At 43.1% G+C, this 21,129-nt stretch overlaps 1 protein-coding gene across 2 annotated transcripts in view; it reads left to right on the top strand.

The window, feature by feature from the left end:
* LOC112571725 (protein Wnt-5a-like) overlaps positions 1 to 21,129 on the top strand; it is a 104,488-nt gene that overhangs the window by 36,192 nt on the left and 47,167 nt on the right. For both annotated transcript variants that reach the window (XM_025250963.1, XM_025250962.1), the window contains exons 2-3: positions 2,082 to 2,217; positions 17,910 to 18,166. In XM_025250963.1, the coding sequence (XP_025106748.1) occupies positions 2,120 to 2,217; positions 17,910 to 18,166 (355 nt within the window). In that variant the 5' untranslated portion in view covers positions 2,082 to 2,119. The remainder of the gene's footprint in view (positions 1 to 2,081; positions 2,218 to 17,909; positions 18,167 to 21,129) is intronic.

The following is a 21,129-nucleotide window of genomic DNA, read 5'->3' as shown; positions in this document are numbered from 1 at the left end:
TTTGTTTTTCTGTCATGGTATCACTGAAGTTATTTCTTCATTTTAAACTTTTGCATACTAATGCTCTGTACCTTGAACATTTTCTGACTTGTCATTACTTTCATCAATCAGATTGAAATAATTATCACGAAACTTATCTCTTGGCGTCATGGAAACGACAACAAAAACAAAAATATTTCTTAAACACAACAATGTTCCTGCTGGTCAGTTCCACACCCTCGTGACAGGAAGGGGGGCGCTGAGGGTGGGTAGGAGGGGTAGATATGTAGGTCAAGCTCCAGGAGGATCTTCCATGGGGTACCCGATATTACTGATAAAGCCAGTGAATGGTTGTGTCGGGAGTAACTGCTCGATTGGTCGGGTATTTGCGTGTTTCTGATCAACTCTTTGTGACCGCGCCTGTTGGACTGACGGGCACTGTCTTCATTGACACTTCGGTTTTTATCTCCTTTTATTTTCCAGTTTTCATTTGCTTTGCTTGAAACACACACTCCGGGTATTCTCACTCTGTGTGTGTGAGAGAGAGAGGGAGAGAGAAAGTGATAGACTATTTATATATTATAGTCTTGTGTTTCTTGTATGGTTTTAATACTGGCTGTCCAGAGACGTAGTTTTAATTCGTGGTTCAGACCCCGGGTACATTTTTTTCTTGGATGCGACATCCATTCACAAACCTCACCCTTAAAGGTTTTTTCTCCAGGTCATTCCCATACCCTCCATTTTTACTGTCACTCTCTCACCACCAAACCAAACACACCACAGTGTCGAATCACCTCTAGATTTTTTTCTCAAATAAATAAACGAACCATATTTTTCGACTTTTCTTATCTCTGTGTCTCAACGATGTGTTACGTTAAATACTTATAAATCTGTTTCACCGGGACAGAGAGTGAGAGAGAGAGACATTGTTTAGTTCACATGCCCTCCTGTAATCTCTCTAACCAAGCACACTAGTACCATTCATAGATACATACATCACACATCTGTTGGGAGACATTGTATGATATGAGAGACATTTGTTGTGTGACTAAACTCAGCTAACCACTCTCGTTAATGTGGCCTCGTTCAGTGTTTACAAGCTCGGGTTAAAAGTCAAGCCGAAACATTCCAGCTTCATTAACTCAATCGTCGAGCCATCCTTCCATGACTATAACAACTTTGTGACCATCCCTATCTCACGGCCCGAATACACTAACAGATATTATCATTCATCAATGTAATCAAATATCGCAGCCTGTGAAGATAGATCAAAGAGAGAGTGGGTGAATAAAATGGGGTGGAGAACAGAATAAAATGAGATAGATATTTTGTGTGAATTTATTTTCGTACCTTTCATGGTTGATTCACAACTTAAAGATCCAATCTGTACATATTCACTTTCGTTTTAAAATTAATAAAAATATCTGTAGCTTTCTCTTGTTTCTGTTTCTCTGTCTCTCCACCCTGCCACTCTCTCACTCGTTTCTTTCTTTATATATAAATATATCTGTATGTCTGTCGTCATATTCAACACTTAGTGTTGTGAGGTAACGGCAGTGCAGACGACGAAGGTAGACCACGTATGTACATACAAAGCCCAGCAACATGTTCACACCGCCCGGGTGGCGAGAGTTCGTCTGTTGGCGGTAACCCGAGCTGGCCGGCCCTGCTCCTCCTTCACAACTTGTGTGGGAGCCGAGCGCGAGATGTCGTGAGTCCAAGTAATTGCCTTCACAATTGATGGCTTCAAGTATTTCAAATATGCAGCCGCGGATACCTTATCAACCCCGGGTACTTAATACTATGCATCTGCTGCAAGCATTTCTCTTCCAGTTACAGGCTGCTTCTGCCGCTTTGAAGGCGGTTAATGACTGCGACCTAACGACTGAGGTGTACTCACCTGCGAAGAACGAACAGAAGAAAAATTTAACTCTTAAAGACAACAGTTTTTTTTTTTAATTAACGTAGGTAAACGTCTAGTTTTTTTCCTCCGACTATGGAACTGTATATAAAATAAGGAAGAAGAAAGAGTGAAAGAAGGATGAGAATATCCCCTGTAAGTAGAAAGGAAGAATTAAGAAGGTGAAATGTTTTTCTTACAGGCGTGGTGAGGAGTGGGCGTTGACGGGATTATGACAAGATGGCGGGAGGGTCGAGGAGGTGGCGAGAGCTGTTGATGCGACTGTCCTTGCTATTCATCGCCCACGTCGTCCACGTAATCGCCTTGGATACCTGGTGGTGAGTGACAATCAGGCATCTCCCGGTGCCCTTCACCTGTCTGTCTCTAGCTTGTATTGCTTAAATGTTTCGTTTTCTTCTGGAATCAACTGTTCTTAGTGTTAGCTGTGTGGCTGTAGTTCGATCCTTAGATGATGATAATCTTTAGATGATGATAATCATTATTGCATACTTCTTATCTTCCTTAGTATCGTTCTCCTCCTCATCCTCTACACTCTTATCTTTCATATCCTCGTTCTTCTCATGCACCTCTTTATCCTCTTTATGCATCTCATCGTTATTGTTATCCATTATTATTTTCTTTCTCCTTACATTCCGTATTCTGCCCACACTCTTTATCCTCAAAGTATTTTCCTCTTTCGTCTCCTTATTCTCTTATACTCTTTACCCTTCATCATCATCATCATCATCATCATCATCATCATACTATTATTTTACTCCTTCTTAGCCTGTTTATCCTCTTTTTCATCCTCATCACCCTTATCCTCTTTCTCCTCCTTAACATTCTCATCCTCATCCTTCCCAGTTTTTTTTAAGTCATGGGTGCTCTTTGAGGTTCTGACCGCCAAGTCATTCAGTTACCTTTTGACAAATTTCGCTCATGTAGGGTTATGCACTTCATTTAATTGAGGTTTCCCGCGCTAGCTGATGCGCATGAATCCTTGCATCCCGCCAGACAGCGGCCGGGAAGGCATCAGTGGAGTTTGACATGATCTGGTTTATACCCAACCAGACGTGTCTTCCGGCCTGGGAGAGGTCTACGATAGTCTGAGCCGAGCAAAAGGAAGACCGAAACAGTCATAAACGACCGGCCCTCATAAGCCCACAAGTGTTTATTGTACCTTAATATATGCGTGACGTCACGCTAGACGAGGAGTGGGCTCGGAGGGCTCTTTGTTTCCGAGACGTGGAGCCGAGGGCCAGGAGACGCCAAAGAGTTGCCGATCTGTATCGGTCTCTTTAAAAGCTAACGAGCCCCTTTAACCAACCAAGCAAAGGGTTGTATGGGCTCGGAGAAGCGATGCATCCGAAGCATGGTCCTTCAGGGAAATGAAGCCTCATCTGTAAATGTCTTACGGTGTTAAAGACGAGGTCTCTCCGCTACTTGAAAACCGCTCCACTTTATTTATGTGCTAGTGTGTGTGTGATGGTGAGAGACAAAAAGGAGAGAAAGAGAGGTAGATTTGAATGCAAATGCAGTCAAGATTATTATCTCCTGATACTGCCTGAAACAGTACCCCGGAGGTTTCTCATTTGCTTAACCCTCTACAAAGCGGGTGGCAAACAACGATTATTGTCCGCCTGCGAATCCTTGATAGTAAAGATGAGGGTTGGATGACGGGGGCTCTGCTGGTCTCGCACGGTCGCCCCCTACTCTCGGGTTCCTCCAGTCAGAGCTACACTTGTTTCCCCCCGTCCTCGCCCAGCTAAAATAGGAATGGGAAGGGTTGGAAGGAAGGAGAGATTATGGAAAATGTCTTGTGGAATGCACGATGAACGGTAGTCATCGATATTCACGACAACGTGGAAGATGTCATTGGAGAAAGCCTACAGCCAGGGACCGAGCACGCACCCCAACTGTTCATATTTTAGATGTGTTACTGAGCCAGAGTGTTATGTAGCATCATCATCAACAACAACAACAACAAAGTAATAATAACAACAACAACAACAACTTGTATGACGCTCTAACCCAACGCTTGGGCACATTGTAAGCTAGACAAAATATAAAACAGTAGTCAAAGTGAAGTTTGCAGTCTAATAATTTAGATGTTTCTAGAACTAATGTGTTTCAGTGGTACGTTTGAATAACTGTCGTCTGCTGATGTCGCATCACGTGAGGGAGTGAGTTCGAACGTGGATGTTCAATAAGCAAACATGCGTTCTCCAAAGATTTTCCTCCCGATTCTGGGAACGGAAAGGAGGAAACTATCAGAAGAGATGCATGCTGGGAGTCTAGTGAGGGAAGAGATGAGAGAAGGAAGAAGTAAGAAATTGTCAAACACCTAAAGCAGAGTGCAGCAAGGTTATATTCTGTGAGTGGGTCTGGACAGGAAGCCAGTGGAGAGCACACATACACACAAGGATTTCTATTATCTCGTTTTAGTACTTGAAGTATGAGTCTTACTGCATAGTTTTGGAATTTCTGGAGTTGAGAAGATACAGATGACAGCCGGACAAGCGAGTATTAAAATAGACAAATTGTAATAAAACAGAGGAACCGACATGGAAGAGTGCAGAAGGATCGTGACGGATATCGCTGATGTCGCGAAGCAAAATATGGAGCTCCACAAGTCAGAAACAAACTTGTATGGAGACATATCAGACATCACATCTCAGACATCACATATCAGACATCACATCTCAGACATCACAGTAAACCCAGGGTTCGTGACTGAAGGCGACAATGTAACACTCGTCAAGCCTACTCTGATGGATCCAGTTAGCGTCTGTCTTGTCATCATTTTAGTTTGTGTACAACCATCAGATTAATGAATATAAATTCTGAAAAGCAGATCGCATTATCCGAAAGGCGAGACTCAAACAATGCTAGAACCTCAGAAATATCCCGGATGTGACATCGCACGCGTCACGTCTGTATCGCACTGTGACGTTCTCATGCGACGCACATTCAATACCACGTGTGTCTCGCATGTATCATCCTGCGTGTCTCCGTGTTTCTGTCACAGTGCGTGTGTGACCAGTCTGTCACCATATGAGTCACGTGTGCATCACCATGTCTGTCGCTTGTATATTGCCATGCGTGACAGATAGATCACGATAGCGTGACACTGAGGCTGCTGGGAATAGGGACGAGGTTTCCTCTCTTGTCTCCTCCGTAGTATAATAAGCGAATTGATTCCAATAGTAATCAAGCATTAATAGAATATAAAATTAGCTCCTAATAAATTAAATAAAAAGAAATATTTCTTGTGAATATCAGGTGAATGACCAATTGCAAGACATTTTTTCCTTTTTAAAATAAAATATACTGTTCAATTCCCTTTTCAACTGAGACAATATGGTTCGTATCGCTCTGTACACATTATTTACATTTTTGTATTATAATAGACAAAAATGTAAAAGAAGGAAACATTCAGAGAATTTTTAGCCTATACATACTGACCTATACAAAAGTCCCACAGTCTGCATAAAGATGTTTGTGATGATGATGATGATGATGATGATGATGAGAAAAACAAGTATTTAGTACTTGCGATCTACACTGTAGTCAGACTACAAAAGAAGCCGCAGCCCTCCTTGCTCCTCCCGCACCCTAAAGTAGTGCAGATGTGCACATGTGGTGTCAGGGCGGCCCGCGGTAGTCGGGAGTCCACTGGCAACAGTCATTGTATCTGTCTCCTTATCTACGCGATTACACATAACATCGGAGAGAGCGACAAACGCGGGGCCACGTAGTTATTTTGTGCCAAAGTATCGGGTTATCTCCCCGGCCGGAAAACACGAAACTTGCCATTAGGCCGATTAGGTTTTGAGAATGCACGAAAGCCTTGCGTGCCAAATTCCTTGCCATTCGAAACCTCGTCCTCTTCTCTTTTCTTTCTTCATCCTTCATTAATCCTTCTTACCTTTTTTGTCCACCTTTTTGCGCTCTTTCCCCTTTTTTTTCATTTTTTTAAAAAAAGTTTTCTACATATTTTTGAAATTTTGTCATCCTCTGCCCCCGACTCCTCCGCCTCCACACTACCTCTTCCAACCGGGTTTCGTATTCTGCTGTGTTAGAAATACTGTGTTTTGTTTTCTTTTTTAATGTCTCTGTTGACTCAACTTTTTTGAAACTGTCAAGCATTTCTTTAATGTGCCAACAAAGCTCAGCAAGTTTTGTTTCACTTCATTTCTTTGAAATCTTACTTTCTTTCACTATTTTATCTTTTCTCTCCGCTAGAAAAGTTTTCTCTTGACCACGCCACCTGTCAATCTCTTATAATTTTATATTAATAACAGATAGATATATGGAGTTCTTTTGTAATAAGGGTACCTGCACTCAATATTGCTTCTTCCTCTTTGTATTACGTCACTTCCGTCTAATGTAGGAAAATTATCGCTCATCTTACAATGGTCGAGATAAACAAACACTTGATGTAAGAATACATCTTATTATTAACTTCCATTGACAGACAATGGACTGTTTGTGTGAAAGTAAAGACTGGAAGACCCTGAATATGTCGACAGATTAGTAAAGGCAGACAAAAGATGGTAGACAAATTTGGAAACGACAGAAGGCTGCCTTGCGTGTCTGAATGAGATTAAAAAGCTTTTCTAGTTGTTTTGGTAATGATGGAGATTGGTGAGGCTTAGCGTGCGGTTAAAGAAAAGAAGAAAAGAAAGTGAGGAAAAGAAACTCGTTTATGAATGAAAAATGTCGCAGGAAAGTGTAAACATTGAGTCAAGCGACAACCGTATTTGTCTAAAACTTTCTTCCTCAGTGAAGGAAGAAAAAAAAAAAAAAGAGGTGAGGTGAAAGATCGGCATCGTGCATGAAGTGAAACAGAGTTCTCTGTCGCTCTTAATTAACCCCCCTGGGTTCCGGTATTCTTTTGCGGATGCTCAGACGTTTGGGCAAGCGCGAGTCAGCCGCAGAAGCGAAAGGGTTAAGACAGTGTTTTTGTTATTTTTCTTCTTTTTTTTTTTAACCCTCTACCTCTCTTTGCGCCTCTCCCCCGTCGACTTCGACGTTCAAATAAACACGAAGGCTATTCGCCACGATAAGTCTGCATTATCATCGCTCCTCCCGCGGACTGTTTGGTGAACTTGCAACTCGTGACGTGTACGCCGGCGCGTCCTCCCCATCCCCCCCATTCCCCATCCCCACTAAACGCTCCCGTCGCGTCACGACGCGAGCGCGCGCGAGAACTTCTCCCCCTCCCTCGTCTAGAGTTTCAGACCGCCTACAGTGTCCAGCCTCCAACCGTCTTGTGATGCCCATTACAGATAACTCACAAGACTCGGGCTCTTGTAGGCCCTAAATCGGGACCACAGTCAGATTCCGTCTGAAACAAAGACCTGAATGTGCTCTGGGGTGTGTTTGGGGGATGACGGAGGTTCTAGGACTGCTTGGACAGTTATTTTCGATTTATGATCTGTTGACCTTACTACTGGGTGACACTTATGAGGTTTATCCGTCTTTTTTTGATCGTTCCTTTTCATCAGTCGACCTTTGCTGTAAATTAAAGGTGTTTTGCTTGCAGAGCTCTGAGTACTGTTGAACTTTTGAGTTGTTTCACCTTCTAACCTTCCCTTACCCTCCGAGGGTAGTGGACAGGGGAAGTCACTTCCATTAAAGCACGAAGATGCGAAGAAGTAATTTTTTTCAGACCAGATTCTTTTACTTGTTCATTGTAAAAACCAAATTCTTTCTCTTCCCTTTCCCATCGTCTGGACGTTCAGCTGGCGTGAAGAGCTTTGCCAAGTGTACGAAACTAGGGCCTGTGGGGCTGCAGGCAAGGGGTGAGCTCCCCAGACTAAAGATGCTGATGGCAGCCAGTGTTGAATGACTTGACCTGCAGAAGAGTGATTTGCCCCTTCGCTCCCCCCTCCTCCTAATTAGTGAAACCCGCTGTCAGTCGCCGCCCTTGCGTGGTCTACCAGCTCCTGGCAGAAAGTACTGCATCAATCATTATGATCAAGGCGAGGGGAGGAGATACCAAAACGACGACGACGATGGAAAGGGGAGAGAATACGATGGACGTGTGTTTGTTTGTGAAGGTGGCTCTCCCACAAAAATGACAAAGATTTAGTGTCTTTCGGTTTAGAAAGAAGTCCTTGCCCAGCAACTCGCCAAGTAGTCGCCTTGTGTTTGGGTTAAGGAGTCAAATCTTGGGGGGAAAAACAGACTGCAGGACAGAAACAGCCAGAAACGTGAACAGACAATTGAAGAAACAAAAACAAGTAAACAACCCCTGAGGGGAAAAAAACTAAGGAAACGGCCCTGGAGGTAAACACGAGGAAACAGAATATACGAACAGGAAATTATCCACAGAAGAAATTTAAGAAAACAAAACCCAGGAACAAACAAAATCCAGAAAGCGAAGCTCAGGAAAGAAAACTCCGAAACATAAGCAAGGAATGCTAACCCACGATACAAACAAACTAAAACAAAAAAAGGTGCGAGACGGCGCAGCTCCAGACGAGGATTTCGCACCATGACCAAGAGCGTGATTAGCAAACAGCGGGAAAATGGTGACGTGCACCCGCCACGAACGATCCCGGGTGGCGGGTGGAATGCATTGCCAGCACGCCGAGAGCGGCAGGTGTAGTGGAGCTGGACCGACAGGCAGGGAGGGGCAAGCACTCGTTGGTCTCGGCGAGAGAGGAGTCGGATTCGCCCGGAGAATGTGGAATGGAGGGGCGCAGAGTGACAAGGGGTGGATTAGACACGACGAGCGCAAGCACGCGCATGTACACACACACGAACAGGTCTGCATGCAAAGATTGTTAGTGATGACGATGGTGTTGATGTTGGCGATGATGGTGAACGGAAGATGGGTGGATTTCGATGAAGGGTGTGGGATGTCTTCTTGACTGCATTCGGACATCAGACAGAGACTGAGTAAGGTCTCAATCTCCCTTACCTACCCACCTACCTGACATTTTAGGGGTGTCACGATACTTTCTTACCTGCAGCCACCCCCAACCCTTGTCTTTTCGATGTAATCCATCAGACATGTCCCCTCATTTACACCCTCAGCTTGACATCGGGTGCACAACAGCAGCAGCCAGGGTTTGCTGCTCGGATAGGAAGGGAGGACATGGGTATGGGTGGTTGTAAAGTAGTCGAGAATGACAATAATGCACTTTGAGGAGCTGGATAGAGAGGTTGTCTCTGAAGCATTTTGTGGTTATAGTGATGTAGTCCTAGATATTCTTCATCAGGTCTTCTAGTTTTTGTTGTAAATCGGAATCATACAGCTTGGCCTCAGTCTTCTACTTTCATTTTCTGGAGAGAAAGACCACATGACCAGCAAACATTTTTCTAAAATAAAAATTCTACCGAATACAAAAGACAGATAGTAATAAGTGGATGGTGGGGTAGGAAGAAAAGGATCTCATGCTCACAGAAAGTGAATAAAAGACAGAAAGGATTTACGAAATGCTCTATTTACCAAAGAAGTTGCCACAAGAGACATACTCCATGACTATAAAGTCATCCCCAATACTCGACTATTACCCGAAGTGTGGAGATGGAGCACGAAGCATACTTGCAGCACAGGTCGTGAACACAGCAACTGTACTTCACTGGGGGTCGAGGAATACTTGTGGAAGACTTGAACTAGAGGGCTTGGCTAGAAGAAGGTTTGAGGACAATAGGGCTGTATTTCATCTCGTACCAGCCCAGGGAAGGTGTGTCTGATGTAGACCAGACCTTCAGGAGTCAGCCTCACTGTTTGAAGAATTTTTGCCGATGGTTGCGAGGACTTCAGGAATGTGGGAAGATTAAGGCAAAATTAGTCATTTTAATAATAGAATAAAATCGGGTTGGACATACTCAGATATATATAATTAAATGATCAAAAGGTGTGAATATTATTACCTCGTGGAAAGAAAGAAATACCAGTTTCGATGGGTGGTCACGAACACATCAAATACGACAATGTGGAAGGTGATGTTGGTGGCCTCTCTTCATCTGACCATCGTCACTGTGCATACGTGCGGGTGTAAGTGTGAATAGCATATGTGTGTGTGTGTGTGTGTGTGTGGTGATGTGTGTGTGGCGGCCAACAACTTGCACCTTCCTGCACACACTTGGCTTTGCCAGGGCACACGTGTGAGATGGCCGCTGAGCCCGGGTATCGATGGTGAGCTGGAGAGAGAAAACCACGGAGTGTTATTGCCTCCAGATGAGATAAAGCATGGTCTTTGAAGAGGAAGAGGATCTCGCGATATCGCTGTTTTCTGGGCGAAATAAAGATGCTTTTAAGAGGCGGAGATTGGGCGTGGCTGCTGTGGGTAAACAGTCTTCGGTCTTAAATTTTTAAAGGAAAAAAATGCAGGGAGATAATTGCAGAATGGATCCAAATTTTTTTAACCTGTGGGAAGAGAGGAATTGTTACATTTCTTTGTGGAGGTTTCAAACGACAGAAGTACTTTGTTCCTCTATTTGTGGGTCTGCCTTGACTCTTCATGTTTGTCTGTCAGCCTTCATGTCTGTCTTTTATGTCTGTCCATGTACTAACAAATTAAAATAATTGCTCTGCATTATAGATAATTTAAAAATAACCATTATTTAAACATTAAATTTTTTTTAAAACCCCTTCATAATATTTCCAAGATATATTTTGGGCTTTAACACAGTACAATACAAAACAATCTTTATTAACTCATTTTTTTTAGGAAATATGTACGTCTGCCAAAAATAACATTAAAGCCTTACTTTTGGGCTATAAAATAATATGATATATGCTTTCTAGTTCAAGCTCTCCATGTCATTTACTCTGGCACAGGGATGGGGAACCTTTTTTCTTTCAAGAGTCATTTTGATATTTATAATGTCATTCGCGAGACATCCAGCATTGTCGACATTATCTAATCTTCTCATATTTGTAGGACAGGCTGCAGCTTCTCCACAATATGTTCACATTTTTGAAACATTGTATTCATTTTCAAGATTGGAGGTGAGCTTCTGGGGATGTGGGGAAAGGTGGGGATGGATGCGTGCATATTTGTGTGTGTGTGTAAGAGAGAGGGAGAGAGTTTCGTGTTCACAAACGTGAGGACGAATGCACCACAGCTGTTCTTCCTTCTCTGGTTCTCATAATGGAAATCATCCCGCTCAGGAAAAATATGACGAGTGTGGTAAAAGACACTCTTGCGGATATTCACGCCTCTCTGACATGGTGTGTTGAGGCGGAAGGCACCTCACGTGCTCAGTCCAAGAGTTTCCGGAAACTCAGAGAAGCAGAGGGTAGACGACGTTTATACCTTCACGACATCCTCCGAGAAAAAACCAACAACTCCAGGCGATGCATAAGGTTCAAGTCTCATTACATGTAGTCCTCCTCCCCTACCCAACCCTCAGAACAAATCTCACAGAAAGGATGTAACCACCCCACGTTTTCACGAACATTGCGGTACCTGGGGTAGACTGTAGGGGTGTGTGGAGGTTGTGGACTGACGGAGGCTGGTGTCGAGTCCTTTCTCCAGACGATTCCCAACGGTCGGAAGTGTTCTCTATTTTCGTCAACACCTCCGTCGAACCTTGCCTCTGCTCAAAAGGCTCGTGCATTCTTCTGTCGTAATTATAGACTTGTGGGTCTGGCGAGGGCGCCTCCGGAGACTGTGATTAACGCTGAAGTCGGCATGGCAGGCGGATGGTAGTCGGCGATTGCCGGTTCTTACGTCACTTCCTTTCATGTTGTAGCAGTGCAGCGATGTGTCTGGTTTACGATACGCGATGTCTTTCGGCTGAGGGAATTATGAGTCCGAAGTTTACAACATTTATTTATTTCACTGCCAAACATTTTGAGAAATGCTAAACGAAGAGTAAATAACTCTGTTTCAGTTTCTTTTGTAATTTTTTTTAGGTCAGTTCGTGTAAATCTAGAATTACAAAATAGCGAAATGCACTTGAGATATTCACAGCTTCCTTTTTGTCTCACTCTGTGAATAGTTCTTTTTTTAGGGGAAACATTTCTTTTAAGATAACATTGATTATGTTTGGAGGATGTGGTGGAAGAGGGGAATGGGAGAAGTTTTACGCCTAGCCAGGAACTGATGCTATATGACGGCAAAGCAGCCTGGCCTCTAAACAGATGTTATATGCAGAAAAAACATCATGCCTGAGACGAGATCTGAACCGGACAACCTATCCTCGGTGTAACAAACGCTAACTTACTGCCTTTAGTTGATGTCTACACACCGATCCTTCTGTATTTTCATGATGTCTGCCGACCAATTTCTTTGTCCTTTTTTTTTCAAACTTTGAGCCCTGAAGCTAGAAGGCAAAAAAAAACAGAAAGAAAGGAAGACAAGAAGATAAAAAAAGCAAAGCAAGAAAGTGTTAGTGCCATGGTCAGTGACAGTGACCTTACAGAAAAACACATCATGGGTCGTTTAGTCTCGTCGAAAACATTCAATGTAGAGTCCGCCACAGTTTTCACTATTTACTCCGAGCTTGTAAATGCTGTTCGTGATGTTATTGTTGTCGTAACTGCTGCTGTTGCTGCTGCTGCTGCTCGTGCACCTGTTACGGACGCTGCATACGTCAACGTCAGGCCTGTGCTGTCGGCAAGAGAAAGGCAGCACAAACCTTCTGGGATCATTTCCTCTTTCTCCCTCTCGCCGCCGAGCGCCTGTTTCGTCACGTGACCAACTGCCTCCTCCTTTCTTCAGTCATCCAGACGCTCACAGCAGCGCTGTGTTGTAGACTGCTGACCTTTCACCTCACGAGTCTACCAAAGCTGTCATTGTAGAAATCATCATGTTCGTTTCGAAAGTAGGAAGACCAATCCATAAACTAAAAGCTTTATTATTTTGTTTATATTGTTTTCCCCTGTGCACATTTCTTTGTCCTCTGTTTATTTATTATAATTATTATTAGTGTTATTGTTGTTGTTGTCGCTACAAAACACCCCATGTGTTATTAGTTTTAAGTTGTTTTTAATTTAAAATATTATTTCTTTATAACCACTGCTAACTCTTCTTTGCTCACGATCACACACACACACACATACATACGCACTCACAAAAGCACAGATTAACATACAACCACGCACGCACGCGCACAAACACACTTTCTGATGCCCGCATGGAGGAGATAGAGGGAGCAGAGAGAGTCCCGAGTCTGGCCGATACGAGTTTGAAAAAAAAGTAAGAGTAAACTGTTGGCTGTGTTAACAAAGTTCATCTTCTTAACATAATTCACAGATTACACTGCAGCGCGCGCCCTCTCCATCAAACCTCCGTGTTTATAAAATGGCGGGCGGAAGAGCCGGTCTGCGCTCCCTCTGCTTTGTTCCCGCGTGAAACGAGTAATCGGCCGGCAGTCAGAGCTAAATTATTCTTGTTGAGACCTCTTTCTTCGCTTCTTTTTCTTTCAGTCATTCCTTTCTTCCTTGTCTATTTATTTGTTTCATTCTTTGTTTTGTTTTTACGTTCTTTCTGTCTTTCGTTCATTCATTCTTTCATTTGAATTTTTTTCATTTGTTTTGTTCATTTGTTTTTGTTCATTTGTTTCTGTTCATTTGTTTTTTTTGTTTCTTTATTTATATATTTGTTGTAATGAATATTTTACTCCGTCTGTTTTCATATCTGTCTCACTGACCGCCAGTAGTTTATGTAAGTGTATGCAGGGATGTGAAAGTACAACTAGTTCCTTCTTTGTCAGTCTCTCTATCTTAAGGACTTGACTCCTGAATCTCAATTGACATGCGCTGCTTTTGTTTGTTTGTTGGTTGTTTTTACTTTTATCTTTCTGTCGTTCTTCCGTTCTTGAAAGGGGGGATGAATAGCTAGTTTGCAAGGGGCAGTAGTGGTCTGCTAAATATAAAGGTAAACAATAACAATAACTTGTTTCCACATCATTGAGCAAATTAACATGAAATCTGCAACTTAAAAAGGACAAGAAGAACAGCTATATAAAAACGTACGAGGAAAGGATGGATGAGAACGAGAGAGAGAGAGGATAATGGCCGTTGTGACGTAGTACGCATGCTCAATACTTACTACATTTAAATATACTAAAATTGACCGCAACTTGATAAGTGATGCGTTTTGTCATTTTTTATATAAATTAGAATGTACCTACAGTTCGCAGCTGAAGAAAAGAAAAAAACAGAAAGAAGGATGAGCAGGAAGAAGAAGACAAGAGGAAGAAGAAGAGTTACACGCCTCTGCACCGTATGTGGAAGGCGCGCGCCTGTAGCCAGAACAGCACGTGGTACTAACATAATTTCTGGCTTCTGGAAGAAGATTGGGAAAAGCAGCAGGAACCTTGGTTTGAATTACATGTCTGCAGGAGCAGGCATCTCACAAGCAAATGCTTTGGATGGGTGTGTGGGGTGGGGAGAGGGAGGAGGTAGGGCAAGATCGGCGTTTTAAAGACCCAGAGTGTTTTGAACTTCACAGACAGAGAGAGAGAAGAGAGAGTGCGGGTGGGTTTGCGGGTACGGGTACTGGAGTAGTGGTTCCTACCTACACGTGGCAGTCTGTGAATGGACAGGGAATGTCTCAAGTCATTAGAGCCGTGACTACTGCAGCTCTTTAGATAAGCTTCAGAAGTTCTGGTTGAAATGAGTTATTTAAGCTCTTGTAGCCCTTCAACCGCTGAAAGTGTTTACAAGGGGATTATCTTTCCTTGCCCTTGTCTTCGCGCTTCTATTAAAGGGTTTTGTACTTCCGGTCCGCTCTCCTTTCCTCCCTTGTTTGTTGGTCTGTTTGCATGATTCTACCCTAACGCCTCATCTGTGTCTGCTTCTTTCTTTGTTTTTTGCCTGTCTGCCTTCCTTTTTGAGAATGTTAACTGTCTTTTCATGATCATTTTTTCTCTCTCTGTGCTTAAGAGATTCAAAGAGATTCCTTTTACACTCCTGAGATCATTAGGTTTTAAAGAATGGAATACTCTGCGTGCCAAGCGCTGGTCTGCTTTGGTAGTCTGGAACGGAGCGAGATTGATGTCTTTTACATGGGTAGATGGGTTGGTAGGAGGAGGAGGAAGGAGCGGATAATGTAAAAATGGAATAAGTGACTGCGTTTATATACAGAATATCGAGAATTAAGGGTGTATGTGTGTGTGTAACGCAAGCTGCATTGTATGAGTTCGTGTGCGTCTGCAGCAGGGTCGGGTGCTCCAGCCCCTCCCATCAGACTTCTTGTTCACCTGCCTCACCCCCAGCTTTTAACACGCCGCCTCAGTGCAGCTCGGGTGTGGGTGGGTGTGGGTGGGATGGAGGATGTCGGTGCATGGGCCAACAGACAGCAGTGTTACAAACGGTCTTACAGCACTCCTGCCGTCCACACAACAAGTGACATGCACAGTCTTAACACCGGTAGCGGAACAGACAGCAAGATCTTTGTTGTCTTTTTTTTCTCTCTTCCTTTCTGCCATTGATTTCTTTTTTCTTTCATTCACCCTTTATCTTCCTATCTTCATTTTTGTTTTTGTTTAACTTGTTGCCTGTGTGGGTGTAATGTGTCTGTGTGTGTCTGACTGTCACTCCATCTGTCCATCAATCTGTCACGTTTTAGACAGAAATCTCACTTGGTATAGGAGGTCTTGTCATAAGTACCAGCTTGTCGGTACCTCCCAATAACTCCCGGGCCACAAGACTTGGGGTAGAGTCAGTGGAGGTAACTCTGTGTATGCAATGGTCGGAAAGCGCTGTAGACCAACGCCAGTCAGAAAAGCGAAGTGGTGGTTATGGGCCCTTGCCGCCCACAGTCAATCTGATAAAACAAACACCTAAGTACAAGTCGCTAAGAAAATCCATCTGGTGTGGAGTGAAGCATGTTGACCCCCTCGACAATGACATGGCGGAGGATTCAGGTTCCTCCTGCCATCTGCAGATTGGGATCAGGGGAGACAAACGACTACATGTCAAGAGTTTCCCCTGTAAGTTCCCACAATACCAACCTTGTTCTTGCTCACAGGTTTTGATTTACCTGTTAACCACCCCGCTTTCACTGCGGGTCGTGACTGACGACTGAAGTTTCCAACCTCCCCTCCCCACCTTCCACCCTAGCTAACCTCACTGGAACCGTCCTTTTGTCTGTTGGGCGGCTCTACTCACTCCCCGCTCTCATGAACGATTACCTATCCAAGTTTCATGTCTGTTGCGTACTTGCGAGAGCTGAATGTGCGAACGCTGTTAAAATTCTTGGTTACTGGTTCGTATTGTGCCTCCTCCCTTCCTCCTTCCTCCTTCCATTTCTCCCTTTCCCCCCTTTCTCTCTCTATTAAACTGCGAGAAATAGACCCGACCTCTTGTTCACAAGTAGACTTTGACACTCACTGCAGTTTGTTTTGACGTTGATTGCCAAACGTCATGCAATCCCCTTTATCTTATGATCGCAATGCAGATAATGGTCGCCGCTTGCCCCCAGAGAGACCTTTGACTGAAATCCACAGGTGTGTTGGCCTCCGATTTAGCCTACCTGCCAGTGCACGCTGGGAGTGCGCTTGCGGTGAAGTGTGGAAGTCAGCTGCACGGAAGCTGCTTCTCCCGCCACAGCCAAGTGAAACCTTCAGTCACATCCAGACTCAATCCCCCATCACAACCCGTCACAGGCAAATGAAGCGTCCAGTCACATCCAGACTTTATTCCCCACCACAACCCGTCACAGCCAAGTGAAACCTCCAGTCACATCCAGACAATCCCCAATCACAACCGAGTGCAACATCCCGTCACAGCCAATGAAAAGTTCACGTCACAACTAGGTGAAACCTCTCGTCACATCCAGGTGAAATCTACAGTCATAGCCAGGCAACATCTTATATCACAGCCATGTGAAATCACCTAAAATGCAGATGAAATATCCTAACAGCCATGCAATAATCCCTTCACAGCCAGGTGAGATCTTTTGTCACAGCCAAGTGAAATTCAACCTGTTACTCCAGCACAAACAAGATTGAAACTATCTTTTTATAGAATTCTTTTGTGAGCTTGTTAGTGATCTCTAAATTCTAAATATTAACGTATTCTAAAGACCACTTTTTTGGCAGCACTTTCTCACCACTTTTAACAGTTGCATTCCCAGACGTGAAGGGAATGGAGGCTCGTAAATGTATATACACTTGCGTCACCTCAAAGAGTTAAGCATATCAAAGTAATTGAATATCTGCCCCTCCTACAAGAAGAATCACGCTCTTTCAAGACTGACAGGTGCACTGGCTGACTACAGGTATAGTGGCCAAAGAATTTCTGTTTACAGGAATGAGCTGCCGTTCGCTGTAGACAAGACTGGAGTTTTTTTATTTTGTGTACTTCGGTAAGACGAAAATATGACGATTTTTATTTTGGTTAGTTCTCGCTCGTCTACATAAAGATACGCATGCATAAGTATTTCGATGGCAAGTCTCCAAGTATTAAATGGTCACAGTCCCGATATTCTTTGCGTCCCTTTTGTTCACTGAAACTAACAGCTTCAAGAAAAAAATAGAAAATTTTAATAACATGCTATAAAACGACTATAATAAAGCCGAGAGTGTACAGTACGGTAGATTTATTTACTAACACGTACATTTGGAAACTTGTGAACGCCCACACAAACGCATGAAAGTGTTTTTCTTAGTATTTCTCCTCTAACGGTTTCATCAGAGATAAATCGACATAAAGACGGGAAGACAGTCTAGAAGAAAGCCGAAAAACCAGCTGTGTCCTTCGGGAACGGTGTTAGTTCTCATCACTTTACCTGCATCCTCACTTTTCTAAACCACGTGCCAACTAAATGCAATGCCTTTAACGAGTGCTTATCAAGGGAAGAAAGATACTTTTGTTACTTGTGTCCTGCCAATTTCAGAAGGTGGTCGTGACCCAAGCGGTTTCCTTCCTGTGTGAACGCTCGGCGGCATGTCCATCAGACATATTTTTCTAACTCTTGTTACCTCCTTTCTTCCCCTTTCGCTTTTTATAGTCAAACCATGGCGCTCCGGCGCGTCCTGTCGCGCACTAATCGGATATTCCCATTGTTTATCGGATATTTCCAATTACTAATCGGGTTTTCCCGTTCATCCTCAGGCGTCTGGGAATGTACAGCTTGGACGCCTTCCGCAACCCGCAGCTCTACATCCTGGGCGCGGCCCCCATGTGCACGCAACTCAAGGGCCTGTCTGTGGGACAGGTGAAGTTCTGTCAGGTGTACCACGACCACATGCCAGCCATCAGCAGAGGCGCCCAAATGGGCATCGTGGAGTGTCAGTACCAATTTCGCTTTCGTCGGTGGAACTGTAGCACTGTAGACGATTCGTCGGTCTTTGGACCCGTGTTAAACATAGGTGAGTGTGCCAATGAACGTCGACTCTAGGTTCGTTTGTTTGTTCTTTTTTTCTTCCTTCATTTATTTGTTTTTTTTTCTCCTTTCAGTTGGTCTTTTATGATTCTTTATTCTGCTCTTTTTATTTCTTTCTATCCAACCTTCTTTTATGGGCTCTTTTTTTTTTATTAATTTTTCATTCACTTTTAGTGCATTGTTATTTCCTTCATTCTTTTCTCTTTTCAATTTTCCTTTTTACTTCTCTCCTTTTGAACTTTGTCTATTGGTAAAGTGAAAAGTTTAAAGTTTAAGTCACTAAACATGATGAATGTAATGGAAATTGTTGTTGTGTTTAGCGAGTAAACTTTTATGCCTTAAAGACCAGCCAGAGGGTTTGCAAATTTTTTTCAGATATCAGTAGATAACGGCGATATAAAACTAACTTGTATATTTTAGCCTCTAAACCCATCCGTTAATTAATTATCTGCTACGATTCACACCTGCGGTAAAACAGTTAATGGCCGTAACAGTGGACTACAGTGGACTTGGTACACCATTCACAACATTGTTTACAGCCAACATCACATAGTGTACTACATCACGTTGGTTCACCGTTCACAACATTTCCTGCAATCAACACCAATCAGAGAGAGAGAGAATGAGCGACTGTTTGAATTATTCGGACTCTGACAGTCTGCATTTCTCGTGCTTAAGTCCCAGTTTGTCAGAACCACGAGAAATGCAGACTGTCAGAGTCCGAATAACCCGAACTGTCGCTGTGATTGGTGTTGACGGCTGGTATGTTGTGAATGGTGCACCAACGTGACGTAGAACACTGTTAGCGGAGCTCGTTGATCGCAGGTACGAATCGTGCTCTTTGCTAGCGGATAATTAATTAACGGATGTGTTTTGAATAACACTTTTTTACTGTTATATTGCACCAAGTTTTTAATAGAACCCAGCACGTACGCACATATATATATATACGCTTACTCACATGCATGCAAGAGAGTCAACCTCTAGGTGGCCAAACAGCTAATCATATTAACTGGTGAAATAAATTTGCAAAATGACCGCTAGAAGCAACATTTGTTAATTGAGAGTAGAGTGGACACGGCCAAACTTATAAAGGATTTGAACGAACAACGATTGCTGGATAGAATTATTTTTATTCGAGTAAATTTGTGCCAGATCCCATGTTTTCATTGCAGCCTTGCTTTCGTTGATTTATCACACTAATCAGACTTGAAAGTATTCTCCCTTTGCATTCCCTGCTTGTTTGTTTGCTCGTGTGGTTGTTTGTTTATTTGTTTATTTTTCTGTAAAAAGGCAAATGGTATTTTCTTTTAACTGTTGTCTTATTTCACGTTTCTCTCACACAATACTCTTTCGCTAGAAATGTTCTACACTCGGCTGTATCGTGCTCATTCTCCTGACAAAGAACTATGTGATGGCTGTTATTTATTGGCTGTCCTTTGTGACGAATGTGCATTCTCCTCACCCTCCAAATATGACAAATTCTATCGCTGGGTGTTCCTGAAATGTATGAACCTCTTTGCACATTACTACAAACTTCTTGGTCTTCTACTCCACTTGATTAATGAGCTCTTTCTTCACACAAAATATGTCCGACTTATCATGTGGCTGTCCTTCTTGCCCTGCGGCCGTAGTCATGAAGCAAGTGGAAGTAAGGCGTTGTCTCTGAGAAATCAAGGGCAAGATTATTGTGTCTATACTTTAAGGTGGAGTCCATAAACCACGGGGGTTGTTTTACCCGAAGGACTGTAGTTTTAAAGCAGGGGCAAAGATTTCTTGGGGTAAAGTAACAAAACAATGTCTGGGGGGACAGTAAGCAGTCTGTTGTAACTAGAAAGTTTTTCCTTGAATTCATCATGTTACTCCATGGCAGTCTGGTCCTTTCTTCGTGAATACAGCTCGTGAAAAACAATCTCCTGACAAAAAAAAAAAGTAGGATAAATAATTTATCATGCCATTGAAAGTCTCTTTGCACGGTCGTACAAAGCTAGAGTTGTTATTTTTGTCCTTGATGATGCATTTGAAAGTACACCTATCAAACCGCGATAAGACTAGATGAAAATTCATTTCCAGCAATCTATTTCTCGAATAGAATGCACGGAAACATTCAGTATTTACGAGCGATAAACGTGCACATCCTGATAAAACTGAGTACATGTGATAAACTTGTGATAAACCTGCATCAACCTGTGTAAAGGGATACAAGTAAGTGCAGATGTGAAACGTGGAACACCTGATAAAACTATGTGCTCGCAAATTTTTTATTATTATATAAATATGTTTGTTTTCCGTGTCATTCTTTTATAGACGTTTACTGCAGCCGTTAGAGAAAATATGAAAAATCAGGGGCACTGAGTTCTCCACCCTGTCCTTCCCCTACCACCCACTCTTCTTCGCTCCTTTCTGCAAGCTCTTCTCTCTGTGTGTGTGTGTCCGCTGTTTTCTTTGTTTCCTCTTCAAGCGGCTTTTGTTTCTTATCTTTTGATGCTTGCAATAACGCCGGCGCTGAGATCTGCAACCAAGCTTTCATCGGCTTGAGACTCGACGCACGCCACTAGCAATGATACCCGCGGCCATGAGGCCACGTGACCCTACAGATGGCGCAACCAAACAGAAGTCTTCAAGTAATCTGCCGGAGTGCTTTCTGACAACACTCGCCTTCCCAGCCCTTCGTCTTCTTCTTTTCATTTACTTTCTGTCTGTCATTCATTCATCTATTCTTTTTTTCTGTTCCTCCTTCCATTATTCCTTTTTATCCAATTTTCTTATATTTCTTCCTTTTTTTAATTTACTTCTTCTTTTGGTTTTCTTCACTCGTCTTGTCCTGATTTTCAAGGAATGACTGTATCCTGGCAACGAATGATTCCTTCTAGCATTTGCATGAGAGCTATTAGTAATAATCAGCCTTGATGAAGCTAAGTGCTTACTTTCTGGCATCTCAGGTGAGAA

The sequence above is a fragment of the Pomacea canaliculata genome, linkage group LG9, assembly GCF_003073045.1.
Source record: "Pomacea canaliculata isolate SZHN2017 linkage group LG9, ASM307304v1, whole genome shotgun sequence".
Lineage (NCBI taxonomy): Eukaryota > Metazoa > Mollusca > Gastropoda > Architaenioglossa > Ampullariidae > Pomacea > Pomacea canaliculata.
This window is presented reverse-complemented; position numbering and strand designations above follow the sequence as displayed.